Source organism: Patagioenas fasciata, chromosome 12, assembly GCF_037038585.1.
Source record: "Patagioenas fasciata isolate bPatFas1 chromosome 12, bPatFas1.hap1, whole genome shotgun sequence".
NCBI classification, from domain to species: Eukaryota; Metazoa; Chordata; class Aves; order Columbiformes; family Columbidae; genus Patagioenas; species Patagioenas fasciata.
The window spans coordinates 6,886,875-6,904,600 of NC_092531.1; the positions used below are offsets into that span (position 1 = coordinate 6,886,875).

A 17,726-nucleotide genomic window follows, 5' to 3' on the forward strand; every position below is an offset into this window, starting at 1 on the left:
CTCACCATGGCACCAAGCCCAGGATGCCACAGCCCCCATCAGCTCCTCTCTGTCCCTCACAGCATGACCCAGACCTCAATTCCCCTTCCCCATGTGGGCTTTTTTGGTTTTGTTAAGGGCTGTTTTCAGCTGGATCAGGTCCTTGAACCATCAGTGCAAGGTTGGGTGGAGGGGACTGGGGATGCGCATGGCAGAGCTATCCCATGATTGAGGGTTTAGAGAGAACACGAGAAGCCACCATGAAGAAGAACAGCTCAGTTCAACCCCAGGGCACCCTGCTTATGTCAAAAAAAAAAAGAAAACAAGCAAATTGATGAAGCCACCCCCTGTCTTCCTCCTAGGGCTGTCATCTCATCTCAGCCCCAGCCAAGACATCTCCAGGAAGCCTCTGTGTAAACAGATGCCGAAATCCAGCTCCACCCGTGGCCCGGAGCTGCGCAAGATTTTAGGGATTATGAGGCTGCCTTCAAAGCCCCGGTGCCTGGGAGGCTGGAGATGGGATGGGCTGCAAGGGAAAGCTCAGCCTTGGCCTTAGGACATCCCTTCACCCGGCACACACAGGACACCCAGCACCGCGTCTGTCCTGCGCTCAGACACGCAAACCCCAGCACGCAAACACGGGAAAGAACAGCTGGAATTGCACCTTGGGCTCCTGCTGTCGTAAAAAGAAAAACCACCGCTGCTGTCACCCAGCCTGGTGACATTGTACTAAGTGCCAGATGCTAATCCAAGACGATTAGAACCGGTCAGGGCAGCGGATGCGACAAGACCTGGAGCATCCAAGCGCAGTGGGTGGTGGTTTTGGCAGCAGATGAAGGCAGAGACCCCCCTCTCTTTGCTGGGGTGGGCAGGGAAGGGGTCAGGCTCCCACCCAGGGAGCTTCAGTGTTGTAGGAAGATGCCAGGACACTCTAGACAAACCCCAAAGCACACAGCTCAGCCTCACTCACCCCAAAACCACAGCAAAGGCAGGATTTTCAAGGCACACATCATGTGAAGAGGCAATCCAGTAACAGCCCGGACACCTACCTTTGGTGCTCTAACCACAAAACATCCTGTTTCTGTTCCCATCTTGTGGTTTAGGGGCCAGACATTTTAATGGGAAAGCAAACCAGTCAGCTTTGTATTCAAATTTCTCTAAGGTGAGGAGGAGGCATCACGATTTTGGTCCCTTTGCATCCAGGTCAAGCAGACGTACTGCAAAGCCTCTGCTACATGTGGCTGGAGCAAGATCAGTCCCAACCATCACCAAAATATGTAATATATATATATATATATATATAGGCTACCATAGTCCCCATGTCCCTTGTATGAGGCCTGGCTTATTCAGGAACGGCCAAGAGACCAAGCACACCCTGAGCGTAGGAATGAGGTATGTGATTTATTAACCTTCCCCGACTCGGCACATCCGAGCAAGGTGCAAAACTGCTTTCTACGGATTCAAGCTCAGCTCGCTCAGGGGGTCACCAGCCCTGGGGAGTCGCTGGCTTTCAATAAAACAGGGGGTGGCAGAAAGAGCCACTGAGGGAATGAGAATTATGGGGAGAAGAAAACAAAGGGCTCTGCAACCTCATGGCCCAGAGCTGTGGGATTTTCTCACAAAATTTGGGACAAAAAAAAGTCCTGGGGTTAGGCATGGTGCCAGAGAGCCAGGATCAGAGCCAAAAGGGAGAAGCTGGGGATGGGGGTGGTAGTGGGGATCTTCTCAGCAGGTGGTTCCCCATGCCCAGCCTGGTCAAGGATCCCTCCACACATGCAAACATCCCTCCTCTCCCTCTTTCCTTGCTGCCCTGGAGCTGGGGGCTCGTGCCTGCCTTGCCACGGGTTGGGAAGGCGACTGTCGAGAACTGGTGAGCTCACTGCAGGAGTGACACCTAAGATGTTACTGAGCTGCCCCAAGGGTTTATCTTGGCTCACCAACCCCTCTCTGTCCAGGCCAGGCTTAGAGGTGATCCGTTTATCTTCACCTCTGGACCTTGGTGGTGGCTCAGCATGGACCTAGAGGTAAAAACCAGCCCCCAGCACTGCCGAAGAGGGACCAGTGGTTGGAGAGGGGCGAGAGGTGCCCAAAACTCCTGCCGGCACAGGAGGAGAGTCAACAGGAGATGAGGATGGGGCAGGAGCATGTGTGGGAGGCAGAAAGAGGTGGGGGGTTCTCTGGAGGTCAGGGTTTGGGGGGGCTGAGTTGGGTGCCGTTGGCCGTGGGGTCGGAGAGGGCGGTTTTCCGGCAAGCCGTCAGCGAGGGGTTGTTGAGGAGGGTGTAGGCGAGCCACCAGCGGGCTCGGCTCTGCTTAAACCTCGCTCTGCTGGGCGGCGCCTTCTTGGGCTGCATCAGCTGGATGCCTGAAAGGAGATGGGGGGACACACATGATGCTTTCAGCCCCAGATGCCTTCTACACCCTGGGGTGAAAACAGATGGGATCTTGCATGGGCAGAGGAATGGGAGCAGCTCCTGGGATGGAGAGATGGTCACACACCAGACAGAGGAGGTGACATCCAAGTGGAGAGGACACCAGAGCCACAAAATGGTCCCTTCACCCCAAGGCACCACCAGCATCTCTAGAGGAGCAGCAAAGCCACCGAGGACACCCCCATGCCACCCCCTGGCGATGGTCCTTCACCCCACATGGTTGGCCATGGGAAGGTCTCACCTTCTTCCACGCCGCCGGCCCGAAGCCCCCGCACTCCCTCGGGCGCGGCTGGCTGGAGGAGCAGCAAGCAGAAAGCTTTCATCACCGGGTGGGACTGGCTGACCTCGATTTTCAGATAGTGGCAGTACGTGTGGTAGCCTGGAGGGACACAGCCCAACAGTAAACACATGTAGGAGGGGCAGACCTCACAGTTCCCCCCTCTCTCCTGCCCTGGAGCAAAGGGGAGGGTTGTGGACGTGCTCCGGTCCTGAAATCCCAGCAGGAAAAGCAGAGGAAGGGCTGAGCTCATCTCTCTGCTGCCTTTAGTGCAGAACTGATGAAGGTCCACTGCCCATGGGTTGGGGGTCTGGCCACCAACGAAGCCCAGGAGACCCCAGTAGGGCATCACCCACACTTGGGGACAGGTGGAAAAGCAGGAGCAAGCAGGCAGCAGGAGAAACCACTCGCTCCTGTTGTCCCACCTGCCCCTTCCTGAGCACAGAGCATGAGGACATGAAGCCACCCCTGGTCCTGGCACCTCCAGGTGTCCCCGGCCATGTCCCCTGAGAGCTCCATGCTCGCAGAGGTGCTGCAGAGGAACCTACCTGGGTCGAAGGTCTCCACGTTGCGGTTCAGCAGGCTGATGTCCAGCTGGCAGAAGTGGATGGCATTATAAAGGCCAGAGATGACCATCCTCCACACCCCAGCCAGGACACCCACCAGGACGTTGATGGGGAAGAGCAGGTAGGTGACGATGTAGAGAGCTCGCCTGTGGGTGGAGAAGGAAGGGTGAGGAACACAAACGCCGTGGGATGGGAAGAACAGCCCTTCCCTGCCAGAATATCCTGCCAAAATAATCCTCCCGCCCTTCCCTCACTCCTCAGCAGACATGGTCCCTGCTTGAGGTGTCTCCATCCCATGTGGAGACGAGCAAACACCCGTGCAGGCGCTCAGAGAGACGCTTGGTGCACCATCAGGGCTCCAAAGCTTGGCCTTCAGCACACATAGGGTCTCTGTTTCTCCTTGAAGATTTAGAAACCTGCCATGGTGCGAGTGTGAGGGTTTGGAGTGGAGGACACATGGCGGAGCAGCTCCCCTGGACCCAGGAGAACCTCCAGCAGCCTCCCAGCATTGCTGGGCAAGTGATGGAGGTGCTGGAAGTGCCCTGGCTGGATGAGAAGGACATTTAGACCCATCTGTCACCCTGGTCTGCAGGCTGAGGAGGTGACTCAGGCAGTGACACTGTGCGTGAGCAAGGGACTCCATCAGCTGGCAGCATCTGAATGGGTCCAGCCGATCCTGAGGGCTCTGGGCTTCCTCTGAGGCTTGAAATGGGGGTGGTGGAGCAGGGCACAGACCTCATCAGCTTCACCCCACCCAAATCAAGGCTGCAAATGGACTGTGGACCTCTAAATCATCTAAAGAAAACTCTGCAGAAGCACAGAGCCACCTAAACCCCTCAGACTCACAGACTTTGTGCTTGTAGCACAGAGGACACCATGACATCAGGGACATGTGTAAACCCACCACAATTCCAGGGTCCTGGGCCTCATCCCCATACCTGTTGGTGAGCTCCTTTCGGAGGGGATGCTGCTCCAGGAACTGGTAATGAGCTGCCAAATTCTGCACGATGACAGCAAGCACCAAGGTCAACCAGAAGGGCCTGGGTGGGAGGGAAGAGGCAGATTGGACACCAGGAGGGTCCCAAGCATGAGACACCATCCCAGGCAGCAGAAAAGTTGAAAGAGCCCAAGGCAGAGCAACCCCTAGACACAGGAGCACCCCAAAACACACTGAGGCCATGGCACCCCCTTGTGTCTCCCATGCACTCACCACATGTTGCGGATGATTTTAAAGAGGTGCGTGTTCGTGCCGGACTGAAGCGGGATGACAATGAGGAAGGTAAACCCCACCGAGCAGATGAAGAAAATCACTTGTTGAATGAGGAGACCTGGGAGGGAGAGACATGAGGAGAGAAACCCTGGTGGGGAAGGTAGCACAAGCATTTTTTGTTCTTATTCCCCAAACCTGTGCTCGTTACTGACCACATTCATTTCAATCCCATAAAAAGCTTGTGAGATCCTTTCCTGCTTTCCCCAGCCCAAACACAATGCTCCACGTGGGATTTAATTGCAAGTTCAGCCTTTCTTATCGTTCCCCACATCACCCTCGCCATGAAGAGCCATCACTTGGGGCAGCAACTATGATGCCTCATCATAAAAATCAGCCTGAGCTCTGATTGCTCATCATAAATCCCACTGAGATCAGCAGCGGCTGTGGCAACTGGTGCTTCACCTCCCTTGCTTTGCTTTAATGACTTGAAAACCAAGACTTTTTTAAACAGGAGGCAGGTTGACAGCAGCACAGTGAGATGCAGCCAGTGCTGCTGGGGATGTGCCAAGCACCGGATGGCCAAAAAAACCCTGCAAAGGGGTGCAGGGAGCTCCTGGGGGGCTCCCCAGCTCCTACCTCCACAATCCATCTGAAAATAGCTTCTCAAAGCCAAATAATTGACCTTGAGCCAAAATGAGTTGTTGTTCCCCCTTCCTCCCCCCCATTTTTCTTCCCTATCATGTGGTGTTCAGCTTGGGCTTCCCCACCAAAGCACAGATTTTGTTTGGGAAGAAGAGGAACAAAAGCCTCGCAGCCATTCCTCTGCGAAACAGGGCAAGAAAGTGGGAAGAGAAGCTTAAATATGGGGTCCACCACCCATCTGCTCCCCAGCACCCTTTACCCAGGCAGGCAAAAGCCGTCTGGAAGCCGGCGAAGCTCATCCAGCAGACTATGGCTCGTCGGGACGGGCGAAGGATGTGAGCTTTGTAGAAAACATCCAGCACAGCCCCTTGGTAAAGCGCCTTCAGGTTGTTCCTGGGGAGGGAGGGGGAGCGTGGCTGCATCCCACATGGGTGCCAAGGTCGAAGTCAAGGGCAGGGGAGCAGTGAGCAGCCCATACCTGTGCATGGCCAGCGTCCGCAGCAGCATGGCGCAGGTCAGCAGGCAGCACAGCACCAGCGAGCTGATGTAGCAGACTGCAGAAAAGCAGGGGGGAGACAGCCGGGTGAGGGCTGCGGACAGCCCCAGAAATGGGTTTTTATTATAAAACCTAGCTCAGGGGCACTGAAGGTGCACGGATGTACTCCCAGCAGGGCACCGTGCCTCAGTTTCCCTCCCTACCCCCTTTGCAATGCATCGCCCAGGTGGATGTGAGTTGTGAGACAGGGAAAGAGAAGCAGTGGGGGACATACAAGGAGCGAGGCTAGCTCAGCACTGGAAAAATCACGGTGTGAGCCATGATAAGCAGGCAGTGTGGTGGAGAGAGCTTGGGGAGGTGGTCGCAGAAAAGGGGATGCTGGTGAGGGAAGCAAGAGGAGGGGGAAAAGAGAGGATGGGAGGGGGTTGGTGACTCTGGAAAAGCCATAGAAAGGACCACCCCTTGGCTGGTGGCACCCCAAGGTAGTGCTGTGGAGGGAGAAGACACCCCTGCCATCCCCACACACCCCTGTATCCAGGGCTTTTTAATTATCCAGGGGGGTCGGGGGCCATCTGCTCGATTCCAGCACATATCAAAGGCTGCAGCCGAAGGGCAGCATCTGCGGCGCGGCGCTCCTGGCACGCGGTGGCTGCCGGGAGACGCCTGGCACAGCCCCAGGCTCACGCCTTTCATGTCTGCACGGCTGTGGCTTCGGCAGCTGGTTTTTCAGTCCCCTTGGAAGCTGCCCCATCACCAACCAGTTTCCTGGACCAGCCTCTGTGTTAGAAATCTCTCTGGTAAGTTCCAAAATCCTCCAAAAATCATCTATGGGTGCAGGACCTGGCTGGGAACCCACCTTCCAGTGACCACAGGTAGTACTTGACAGTATTGAGCTCCTTCTCCATGTCCCCTGGGACAGCTGGGTTCTCTGAGGGCACCAGACCAAACTGCACCAACAAGACCACAATGTCCTTTGTCATTCCTGCCCTCACGATCTGGATGGTGGGGACGACGGCGACCAGGAGCAGCAGGGCGACCTGAGAGGGAGATGTGCCACGTGAGCCCTGGGTCACAGCATCCCATCACTGAGCCACCTCCTTGGCTTAAACACTTAAGTCTGGCTGAGCCCTGGAAGCACATGGCCGGTTCCTGCAGCTCAGCCGAGGGATGGTAATACCTTGAGGCACGTTAATACCATCCCCGTAGCCAAAATGATGGCATGGCAATGACCTCGGGGCTCCTCTGCCTCAAGAGGACACAGCCAAGAAGGTGTGGAGGGGGATCTGCTTGGGGTTTAACCCTCAGCATCACCTGGTAGACGGCGATCACAGCCGTGGTGACGGACAGGACGAGCTTCAGCGGGATCCGGAAACCTGGAACACAGAATTGGAGAGGATTCGGGATGCAGGGTGGTGGGGGAAGAGGAGAGGAGGTTGCAAGTCCACCCAAACCAGCAGCCAAAGCAGACAATGGAACAGGACAGTCAAACGTTAATTGGGATTTCCCCAGGGAAACCCTGCAAGGAGCAGTTACTCAATATTTGAGCTGGATTATTTCCTTTCTGTTGATCCTCCTTGCACAAAAGCCCATGAAACCTCGTGTGCCCTGAGCACCGAGTCCCCGCAGCCGTGTGTTCCTTGGGTGTCACCTCATGAGACAGCCCCTGCTTCTTGCACAGGAAGAGAGGGTGAGGAGCAGCTCCCCATTCCTGGCTGTTAGGGATTTTATCATCTTATTGTGGATTTTATTCCCTTATCAAGCATCGAGGCTGCAATATTAGCACCACCTCAGCCCACCCGTGCTCCCGCGGGGGGGGTCCAGCTCCCCACCCCAAACCGCAACAGTTTGCGCGAGGCCGAGGTGTCGCACGTGTGGAGAGCGGCAGCTGCTGCAGCGCAGATGCTTCGGGGATGGAGCCAAGAAAAGCATTTGCTTTCTCCGGGGACGGGGCGCACAGCCTGTTTGCTGAGCTGCAGCACAGCCCCCAGCCTACCTTCCTCGGGAGTGTAGATATAGGAGCGTAAATACGCCTGGACCCTTGAGAGGAGGCTCTCGTCTAGCTTTGTGGAGCTGGAGGAGGAAGGAGAGGGTGAAAAAGGGTGTCCCTTGAAAGCAGGGACCCTCTCTGCCCCCCATTTTGCTGTGAAGGTGCTGCCAGCCCAGGGATGCTGTCCCCATTCCCAGGCGACACGTAGGAAGGTGCCATCCTTACCTCCCCTTCTGTGGGCGTTTGGACAGCACAGCCTTTAGGTACTTCTTGTAATAACCTCTCCCCGGAACCTGAAGGAAAACAGCAAGAAGTTGCCCAATTTGAGCACAGGGAGGGACAGGGAGAGGTGACTCCAGAGCATCTGCATCCCAGCTGGCAGCCACCTCCTTGATCTGTCACCCAAGGCCACCCACCCATCACCAGCACGACGCCCCTCAGCACTCTCTGTATGGGATGCAGGTGACGGGCTCCCAGCCCTCGTTTGGCTAATGAACATGTTGCAGCAATGCTGGCAACAAATCTTCCAGCACAGCAAAGGTGGAAATAAATCTGCCTTGTTCCCACTAACAAAGCAGCCCCAAAACCAGGCACACAGGTAGGACAGCTCAAAAACCCTCCTTCCCATCAACAAGCACCCAGGGGTCACTTCAGTCCACGCTGGGGCTGATGGTTTTTGTTTTTGAAGTAGGTTTTTCCTCCTCTCTTCCCACCAAAGCCTGGTATTTCCCAAAGGACCGGGGATTATCCAGCCTGCCGGGGAAACAAGGCGACCCCAGTCCCAGCCTGAATGGGATGCATTGATGCCTTAAGCCTCTTGTACTAAGAAGTTTACTTCAAAGATGGATTTTTTTTTCACTCCTTCTTCAAATCCAACAAGATAAACAGAGCTGTGACCTGTGCCGGCAGAGGCGGCTCCCGGTGTCAAATGGGGAACACGTGTCCTGGGAGCACCCCAGTTCTGCCAGTCCCCAGGAGAGCTCCCAAAACCATGCAGGTCCATCGGGGGTTCTCCCATGCTACCGCCCCACAGATCTTCATTACCTCCTTCTCCAAGGTCTCCTCCTGGCCAGTGAAGCTCCTGATGAGCAGGGCTGGATACCAAAGGCTTAAAAGCACAAGGCAGAGGATGATGGGGATGTAAGAGAGCGTGGAGTAGTACCTGTATATCTGGGGAGGAGATATCACATGTGAGAGCGCCCCAGCCTGGACAGATGACACTTTAATGTCATTTCAAGGAGGTGGTGAGGAAGCCACCTCCAACCCTGGGCCACACCAGCCTCCCCACTCCTTCCCCAGGCCATGGGACACATGTACCTTTGGCGACTGGGGACAATCCACCTTCTGCCAGATGTGGACCAGGCAGTGGCACCAGGACAGCAGGCAGCCCAGGAGGTAGCTGAGCCTGTGTCGGACAGTGGCACAGGCGACTAGAGGGTAGTAGAAGGCAGGGTAGTAGAGCAAAGCCAGGATCTTCCAGTACTCTAGATGGGATATTGGGAAGAGAGAAGGGAGAGAAAAAAACAGGGAAGAGAAGGCAACGCCCTCAGTAGGGATCAGAGTGAACAGGCTGCTCAGGAGATGCTGCACAAATCCTGGGTAGGGAGGACTGTGGTGCCCAGGAGGGAGCTCATCTTACCCCGAGTGCTCTGGGAGGACTGGGCGATGAGTGGCAGGGGGTCCCTGTCCAGGACCAGCACACACAGAGAGGAGAACAAGATGCCGAACACCGCAGCCACCAGCCCACGGTTGCCTTCCTCCTCCAGAAAGTTGGCTGGGCTGCGAGGCAAGGAAGGGATGAGCTGTCAGTTCACCCTGTTCTCCCCATCCGCTGCCCCAGAGCTGGTTTATCCCATGCTGTACCCCAGCATCCTTCCACCCGCCTGGCTGCAGGGTGACAGGGACCCTGGGGACTGGGGTACAGAGTACCTGAGCAGTCCTGGGACACCATTCCAGCACCTCTGGTGGAGACGCCTGCGTTTCACCAGCAAGGACAAGCCCATGAGCACAGCCAGCTGCCAGAAACCCAATGAAGGGAGCAATAAATACACAGGGAGGGGGCTGGGACCTGTTGCTGTGTGATGGGAGATACCATCTCCACCCAGCACCCTAAATCCAGCCACGCTTCATGCAGAAACAGGTGCTTCTCAACCTGCTCCGATGAGTTACAGCCTCAGAGGGACCATGCCAGGAAAAAATAAAAATAAATCAAAGCCTTCCACTGGCTACAGGCACAAAACAATGTGTGGAGATGTGTGAGTCCCTTGTTAGAGCATCCCAGCTCAAGCCTTGCTTCAGCTCAAGCTGAAGAGCCCAGACCTGATATCTGGGAGTAGATGGACATGACCCGAGCTGGGAGACAGTGAATATGATAACCCACCCCTGGGAGCTGACAGGTACTTACGGAGATGGGTGCCATGCAGATGTGGTACAGTTGGGGAGAAATGGTGGGGTCGCAGTCTGGGATTGCGTTGGGAAACATGCTAGAAAAAGCGGGGAAAATAGCATGTGGTTGGATTTAGTCCCAAAAAGGCAAAGCAAAGATGTTGAGCTACACGTACATGGTGGCAGCAGAGATTTTGGTGTGATACCGAGAAGAGGCAAAACTCCGAAGAGCAGAGCGATGCCACCATCACTAACTGGGGATGAAGTCACCCTCACGAGGCGACTTTATGATCACAGAGATAACACAGAATCACAGAATCTCAGGGGCTGGAAGGGCCCTGGAAAGCTCATCGAGTGCAATCCCCCCATGGAGCAGGAACACCCAGCTGAGGTTCCACAGGAAGGTGTCCAGGCGGGTTTGAATGTCTGCAGAGAAGGAGACTCCACAACCTCCCTGGGCAGCCTGGGCCAGGCTCTGACACCCTCACCATGAAGAAGTTTCTTCTCAGATTTGAGTGGAACCTCCTGTGTTCCAGTTTGTACATCCAGGAGTGGTCCCAGGCTGGACGCCCTCCCTGCACATACAGCCATGCCAGGGGATCAGTGAGCAAAGAACGAACCCCCTTTTTGTCTCTTTTACACCTATACCTCTTCTGGCTCTGTCTTTTTGAGGGATGCAACTTGCAAAGCAGCAGTTCTGGCCAGTTGAGCAGGCTTCACTTTATTTCTTTGCTCTCTGGCCTCTGCTGCATCCTTTAATCTCTGCTTTGTGCTCAGCCCTTCTCCTCTCCCCAAGGTTAGGCAGGATCATGCCCAGCCACCTTCACCCAATGCTGGGCAGTAAAACCCTGTTCTGGGGAGCTGAACCCCATCACTTGCAAGAGGGGAACTCCCCAAGCCCCATAAGTCACAGGGGGCAACCCCACATGCTCCCCCAAACCCCACGGCACTGAGATGGGAGAAAGGACAGAGCCCCATGTGCAAGGCTGTAGGGAAGGGTGCGAGAGTGAAATTAGGATTTCTGTGGCATCCTATGTCCAAGGCTGTCACCAGCCTGACAGAAAAGGCTTTATAGGACCAGCTGACAGTAGCAAAGCTCTGATTTCTGCCTTTTGCTTTTTTCTCTGCCAATGGCTGGCCTTGGGTAGACCAGGAAGTTCCCACTGTCCCAAAATATCCAGGCTCTGGAAATCCAGGGCACCCGCCCGCAAGATTGAGAGCACAGAGATACCAAAAGCCCTTCTTAGTATCACTAGGGCTTCAGGATTGAAATCCAGAGCATTCAAGAGCTGTCAAATGGGCAAACCCCCGGTGCTGCCCCTATCCCTTCACCCAGCACAGCTTGCTGCAAAGAAGGACACCCAGAAAATACCCGAAGGTCTCCAGCAGAGGTTTGGGTCATGCAGGGGGGGCTTCACCTGGGGAAACTGGGGCTGGGCAAGAAGATTTCAAAAGCTGTTTCACAATGCAGGAGATGAAGGATAAAGAGAAACCCTTTGGGTTGGTCATCGCCAGGATCTCCTCCTGCTTGCACTCGGGATTAGGTATCAGTCAACTGAGTGGCATAAAACCCGCCCGCAGAGGACTAAGTCAACAGAGGGACAATAGATGCTGATAGACGGGCCTTGGGATGCTCAGTTTCCAGCCTTGTGGGACACCTTGGATAAACGGTCATGTTGCTCTGTGCCTCAGTTTCCCCTCCCAGCCAAGCATCCCAGCCCTGCCATGTCTTCCTATCCAGAAGTCCAGAGCCAGAGCAGCCCTTGTCATGCCAAAAAAAGCTCTGGGGGCTTCAGAGGGGTCAGGGCAGCAGTTTAACACCATGAACTTGATGTTGAATTCCGGGGAAGGCTAAGCAAAAGAGAGTACATTTAGCGGAGATGCTCACTGTGGGATTTATCCCAGTTCTTGCCAGAAACACCCTAAAGAAATTATGTATTTTTAGGAGGCCAAAACAAGCCTTTTTTATCGCCTTCCACTCACCCAGGAATAAATCCTGGCTATGCTGCTCAGGGGACATTGCTCTACATAAAGGGGACAGGCCGGCAGCCACCCAGGGTGACAACAGAGGGACATGTGGCACCCACCAGTGAGGCTGGACACTTACTCATCCTGCTGCACTGCCGGCTCCATGGTTTCGTAGATGTACCAGTCGGAAACGAGGTCCTCAGTGCCGCCGAAGCCCTGGTCCAGCAGAGCATCCTGTAGCCCAGCGGAGCTGTTGGTGGCCATGGCCATCTCCTTCCCCTCTCCACGGGCTGGAGAGAGATGGCAAGAGGCAGCCGGAGGCAGAAAGCAGCCGGGATTTCCTGAGGTGAGTTCTTGGAAAAGCAGGGATGGAGGCACCGAGCCAAGAGGCTTTATCTTCTTCAGTCACTCCCGCAGCCCGGGGAGGGGACCGGGAGCTTTCAAAATCCAGCTGTGCCTCCAAGGATCTGGCTTTTATCTGGACTTGGAGGGAGGGAGAAGGGATGAATGTCCCCCCCCAGCACAAGGCGAGCTCTTTGGGCACACCTAATCGTCCCCCAGCCACTCCCTGCCCGCCGGGGGATGCTGAGAGCCTCGTAGCCTTTGTTTGGGTTGTTTTACAGCTTTAACGCACACAACTTGAAAACCGGCGCAAGGGTCAAGTTTTTGGGCTTGGTGGCATGGGCTGGCTGGCGAAATGGGGCTGAGATCTCACCCGTGACCTGTGTCCCCAAAGTCCCTCAGTGCCACCAGACCCCCCACCCAACATCCAGCCTCCCCCAGAGGAAATCTCAGCCCTTCTCGCTCTGCAGCCATCCACAAGCAGAAGGATTTGTCACAGCGCCAGATCCAACATGCTCTCATTTGTCCTTCTTCTCGTTATGTTTTGATGACTTTGGCCCAGGCAGCCCCACACCCTCCGCTCCTGTCCCAGAGCTACATTGCACAAGCTGCAACCTGCCTCCTCTGCCATCGCTATGGATAGGCAGTGCCCAAAGATGTCCCCAAATGCCCAGCACAGCCTCCAAGCCCCAGGAATCAGCCCAGGACCTGGGGACACTTTGTCCCACAGTTGGGGGATGTCACCAAGCCCCCCAGCTCTGCTCAGTGGCTCTGAGGGGACTGGCAGGAGGGGGAAGACTGAGCGGCTGCTGTTTGTACAGCTGGCATTCAGCAGGGTCTGGGATGGATCTAGCACATCAGCTTCAAAGAGATTCCCCAAATCGGGGCTGTGGCCCCATCTCTGGCCAATCATTCTCCACCATGGCCATGTTGCCCCATGGCCTGATTGATGCTTCACTGAATATCACATCCCCAGCCAGGTTTTGGGTCCCCTCCAGGGACTTCCTCTAGACCAGGACCTGTGAGATGGGCTGGGACCTTCACCACCCTTCTCGAATGGTCAAAACTCAGCGAGAAAGCCCATCTCCTCTGCCTCAACACGTGGCCCACAGCAGAGTGACCCCACCGCCCTGCTCTCCACCAGCGGAGGAAGGACAGACCCCACCAGCCCCACTCATACAGACCCCAGACCCCATCCTCAACCCCCCAGCATATGTCCCAGCCCTGAGGCATCAACTTTCCAGCCATCCCTTGGTTTTGCCTGTGTGGGGAAGCAGTTCTGACCTCACCTCCCAGGAATGTAGCACTCCGTAAAAAGAGGTAGAAAGAGCCTCTAAAGCTCATGGCAACCCTCCAAAAGCCACCGTGGGATTGCCCGTGCCCCTTTTTACCTCCCGTGGGGTCACTCAAAGAAAGGCAAGCAGCAGAAATCAAGATCTCCCATCCCACCAGCCCAGCAGCGTTGCCCCATATGACCCACCTCCCAACAAGCCAGCAGATGCCCCCTTGCCGGGGTTTTTCAGCTGCCTGGGGACATGTTGGCTGCAGAACAGCAGGAAGGAAAAGAGAGAAAAGCCCAGGGAGCCCCAGCAGACAAGTCGCAGCCTGAATCCACACCGGGCAGCGACAGCACGAGAACAAGATGAGAAGCTCCAGCGCATCCTTGCTCAGGGTATCACGGACACCCATACCCCAGGGCTTCGCTGCCCATCTCTGCCTGGGTGTGGGACCAAGGTGGGTCAATGCTGACCCAGCACCAGCTGTCCTTCAAATCCTCCAGCCCAGCTCACTTGTCTTCATGAGACAGATGTTCTCCTGCTCCAGGGGAAGGTCCCTTCTTGTGGTCCACCAAGCAAGGTGACAACATCCTGATCACCATCCATAAAAAAAACAGGTGTCTGGATAAATCAGGAGATGCTTCAGAGCCTCCAAGTCATCTGCTGGACACCACCAGGTAATGAGTGATGCTGTGATATGGGGACACCCAAGCCTGGACCCCAACAGATCTCCTATTGCCCCGGTCCTGCGTTGGAGCAGAGACCTCATCAGTGATGGGCATTTCAGCCGGGGAGAAGCACAGGATGAGGGTTTCCAGCCTCTACTGTGGCACAGGGAAGGGTTAACCCCCCTATTCCATGTCCCGGCGGGGCAGAGGCAGGTGTGCCAAAACCCCAGCGGGATCGGCATCCCCGGCCAGGGCAAGGCCACCGCTCCCCACCCTGCTCGGCGGGCGCTGGCTCCTCCGGCCGAGGCTGAGCCAGGAGCTCCCCGGCTTCGCAGCCCCCCCGTGCCCGGCGTTTTTCCCCGAAACCTGATCTTTTTGCTCCTCCGCGTAACCTCTGCCGAAACAGGCTGGGCCTTTTGATCGCAGCGGCCTCACCCGAGATTGATGGGTTCAATAAAGCTCCTGCATATTCTTCATTTCCCACTATCCATCACTCTCTGGGGAGCTTTTGCATCCCACTACTATGAATTAAACTGGGGGGGGGGGCGGGGAAGAGAAGAGGGGGAGCCATAAGGGAATTACCCCACTTCCCTCCTCCCATCCAGCCTAATGGTGATGCCTTGTGTACAGCTTTTAATAAAAATGATAAAGATCTCATTTCACAATTGTTCAGGGAGCCCTTGGGCCGGTGGCGGGGGGGAAGAGTTGTTTAAGTGAGATCTCCTCTAATTCAATTGCCATTCAGGAGCAGCGCTGGTGGCTGCTGGGCTGTCCCTGCAAAGCCAGGTGACACTGGGGTGGCTTCAGAGGGCATCAGCAAAGATGAGTTGGTGACCCAGTTCCTGAGATGCTCATTCCCGAGGGGCTTTAGCGACTTCGGGAGAGGTAAAGCCCTGTCTCAGGTCAGAACCCAATAACTTCAGACCCCAAAGTCCGCCAAATTCAGCATCCCAGCCCCAAAATGAGATGAGAAAAGTTTGTTTGCAGCCACTTCTCCTCTGCTGGGAAGGGCAAGGGGACAGCTGGTCCCATCTCTTCCCTCCGCTGGTGACTTCGGAGCCCTCCAAGCCCCAAAGCTGCCCCAGCCAGTCCTTGCCCGGAGCTCTTTGAAGACTTTACTCATCTTTCTGAAAAAGCAGGGCTTTTTTCCCTGCATGGAGATCTCCTGCTGTCTCCAGATTCCCCAAACACAAGTGCTGAGGAGCCCACCCACACCCTGCCCCATCCGGCCAGATGCTGGGACCTCCGGGAAGTCACTGTCCCCAGGGGGCTGAGGACTCCCGACTCATGGCAGTGATGAGCCACCGCGGGAAGCCCGGTGGCTGGTGAACTCCCCGTGCCCCCGGCTCCGCATCCCTCTGGGAAAACCCCCACCCGGGGGGCAGGGAAAACTCCAGACAAAGTTTTTCACCCCATCCAGACACCCCCCCGACAATGTTCATCTCGGCTTCTCACCCAAATCAACCCCCTTCTCCCCCAAATCCCACCTGCACCCCCACATCCACCACCCCGGAGAGAGCCCAGGAGCCCCCCCAGTCCTTCACAAAACCCTTTCCTCTGCAAAGCTGGAGCCTTGCAGATAATAAATCCACCACCGAGATCATAAACACACCAGAGCAAGGCAAAGCCTCTTTTGCATTTTAAAAGCAAAAGCAGCTTCAACATTGAAGCCAAGGAGGGTGTTTAAAGTTATTTTTAGGCTTCTTCCCCCCACTTCATTTCAAAGCACCTGCTGCAGATGAAGCCCCCCTGCCCTGCAAGCCAGGGGAAGAGTCAAGATTTTGCAGGATTGTACCAAAACCTGCTGACAAAGTCAGAAAGCAGCCCTGAGCGGGGGGTCAGGGCAGAGCACCCCATCATCCCAGCTCCTCTGATGCGGGGGGGTGGAACAAGCATCACCCAGGAATGCCCTCCCCCCACCCCCAGCCCCTGCAAGAGGGAGGTGCAATCACTGTTTCAGGAGAGAGATGGGATTTTTTGGGGGGGCTCCTGCACCCTCAGAGCAGGTTTTGCCTCCCTGAAGTCGCAGATTTAAGCTCGCATTTCCAACCTGGAGCTATCAGCTCTGCAGATTTATTAAACCTGGCTTCCCCCACAACGCCAAGTTTGCAAGAACCGATGACAAAAAGAGTCGGGGAAAAAAAGAGGAAAGAATAGGAAAAAAAAGTTACCTTCTTCCAGCCACAGGCTTGGCTTGCTGGAGGTCTCAGGAGAAGCGTGGCCTTGCTAAGCTGGGTCTAAAGCATCTATTTGCGGGCGCCGGGTGCGGATGCGGCCATGTGAGCTGCAAGGCAAAGTTCAGAGCAGCCGGGAGCGAGCGGAGGCTCCGGGAACTTTATCCCCTCCATCGCAAGGAGGCCTTGGCTGGGGGCCACCCTGGGCTTTAGAAAATTAAAAACAACCAACCCCGTGCTCCGCTCTCGCTTTGATTAGGCAGAGCTTTTCGGGAGAGGAGGCAGCTCGACCCAGCCCCCTTCTTCCCCTGCTCAGCTGGGTCTGAGCTGCTCCTTCCATCCGTGCAAAGATTTAAGGGCGCTGAGATGCTGCTGTGTTCCCCCCCATGGGATGTAAACATCTTTACTTCCTCTGGGTGTAAATCAAAAGTCCACCGCCTCATTGGTGTAAAACCTTTGCCCAAATCTTACAGATTTATTCAGTTTATTCAGTGGGAAGACAGACAGAAAGCTCAGGTTTGGTGCAAGCTTGGGTACATGCATCCTTGGTTTGGGGACAGGAGAGCATCCTCCCCTGAGGGACGGATGGATCCTGCCCAGGCTTTACACAGCAAGTGCCATTGGTGCAGAGCGATGGTACCACATCAGTGGGAAAACAATCCAGAGAGGGTGGGAAAGGGATGCAAAACATTTTGGGGTGCAAACTAGGGGTTGCTGTGCCCCAGGGGTGAGAACAGGAATAATACAGACAGCTTTGCCACGCTGCCCTTATCCATCTGCTCCTTGGCCAACACATCCTCCCCACCAGCTACATATAGTCCAGCAGACAGAAGTTTACAAAAAAAAACCAAAAACCACACAAATCTGGACAAATACACACACGTGACAGCAAGTGAAGCAAAGGAAAATTAATCAAGGTTGAAGATTTAGCTTAATTTTTAGCCAAAACTTTGTAGTAACACTGATCAAAATGACCTGCAGGCTTTTTCCTCCGCTCCCTGAGTTTAAGTCAGAAACGCTGCTGTCAGTTCCCAAAGGTGCTTCCTGAGACAGTGGAGGGACTGGGAAAGGGTTCGCAGAGAAGGAAAAGCTTGAAAATCAGAGTTGCAGGGCTGATTTTCCTTCCTAGACAAAAATATTGCAGTGATGCCCATGCTGGTCTTAGCTAAGCGATCATTAATTAGATACACAACAGTCCTGGAGGTCTTTATACTACCAAAACATCTCAAGGCACTGTAACACCTTGCAAAAAAGCTGGTATTACAGCAGTTTGGGCATTTTCTACCCAAAAAAAGCCTGTTGGGAGAGCAGATGTGAGCTTTGGA

At 55.2% G+C, this 17,726-nt stretch overlaps 1 protein-coding gene across 4 annotated transcripts; it reads right to left on the minus strand.

The window, feature by feature from the left end:
* Positions 1 to 1,360: 1,360 nt before the first annotated feature.
* STRA6 (signaling receptor and transporter of retinol STRA6) lies at positions 1,361 to 16,722 on the minus strand. Of its 4 annotated transcripts, XM_071813749.1 has the most exons (19): positions 16,634 to 16,722; positions 16,399 to 16,511; positions 12,080 to 12,230; positions 9,992 to 10,070; positions 9,517 to 9,602; positions 9,227 to 9,366; positions 8,905 to 9,071; positions 8,632 to 8,757; positions 7,813 to 7,880; positions 7,594 to 7,670; positions 6,912 to 6,973; positions 6,457 to 6,637; positions 5,583 to 5,658; positions 5,364 to 5,497; positions 4,463 to 4,580; positions 4,191 to 4,292; positions 3,235 to 3,398; positions 2,651 to 2,788; positions 1,361 to 2,342 (listed from the first exon to the last, which is right to left on the minus strand). In XM_071813749.1, the coding sequence occupies exons 3-19, from the start codon at positions 12,208 to 12,210 to the stop codon at positions 2,164 to 2,166; spliced, it is 2,028 nt and encodes a 675-aa protein (XP_071669850.1). In that variant the 5' UTR covers positions 12,211 to 12,230; positions 16,399 to 16,511; positions 16,634 to 16,722; the 3' UTR covers positions 1,361 to 2,163. The 4 variants fall into 4 exon arrangements, with proteins under 4 accessions (XP_071669850.1, XP_065703526.1, XP_065703528.1 ...); XM_065847454.2 differs by lacking the exon at positions 16,634 to 16,722 and having other exon boundaries at positions 16,399 to 16,606; XM_065847456.2 differs by lacking the exon at positions 16,634 to 16,722 and having other exon boundaries at positions 12,080 to 12,418; positions 16,399 to 16,606.
* Between the last annotated feature and the right edge of the window lie 1,004 nt (positions 16,723 to 17,726).

Excerpts from the sequence above, each read along its gene's own strand:
- STRA6 (XM_071813749.1), bottom strand. The coding sequence starts at position 12,210 with ATGGCCATGGCCACCAACAGCTCCGCTGGGCTACAGGATGCTCTGCTG. Across the intron at positions 6,974-7,593 it reads TATCTACACTCCCGAGGAAG|GTTTCCGGATCCCGCTGAAG; the intron begins GTAGGCTGGGGG and ends TCTGTGTTCCAG. Across the intron at positions 5,659-6,456 it reads CTACCTGTGGTCACTGGAAG|TCTGCTACATCAGCTCGCTG; the intron begins GTGGGTTCCCAG and ends GCTTTTCTGCAG.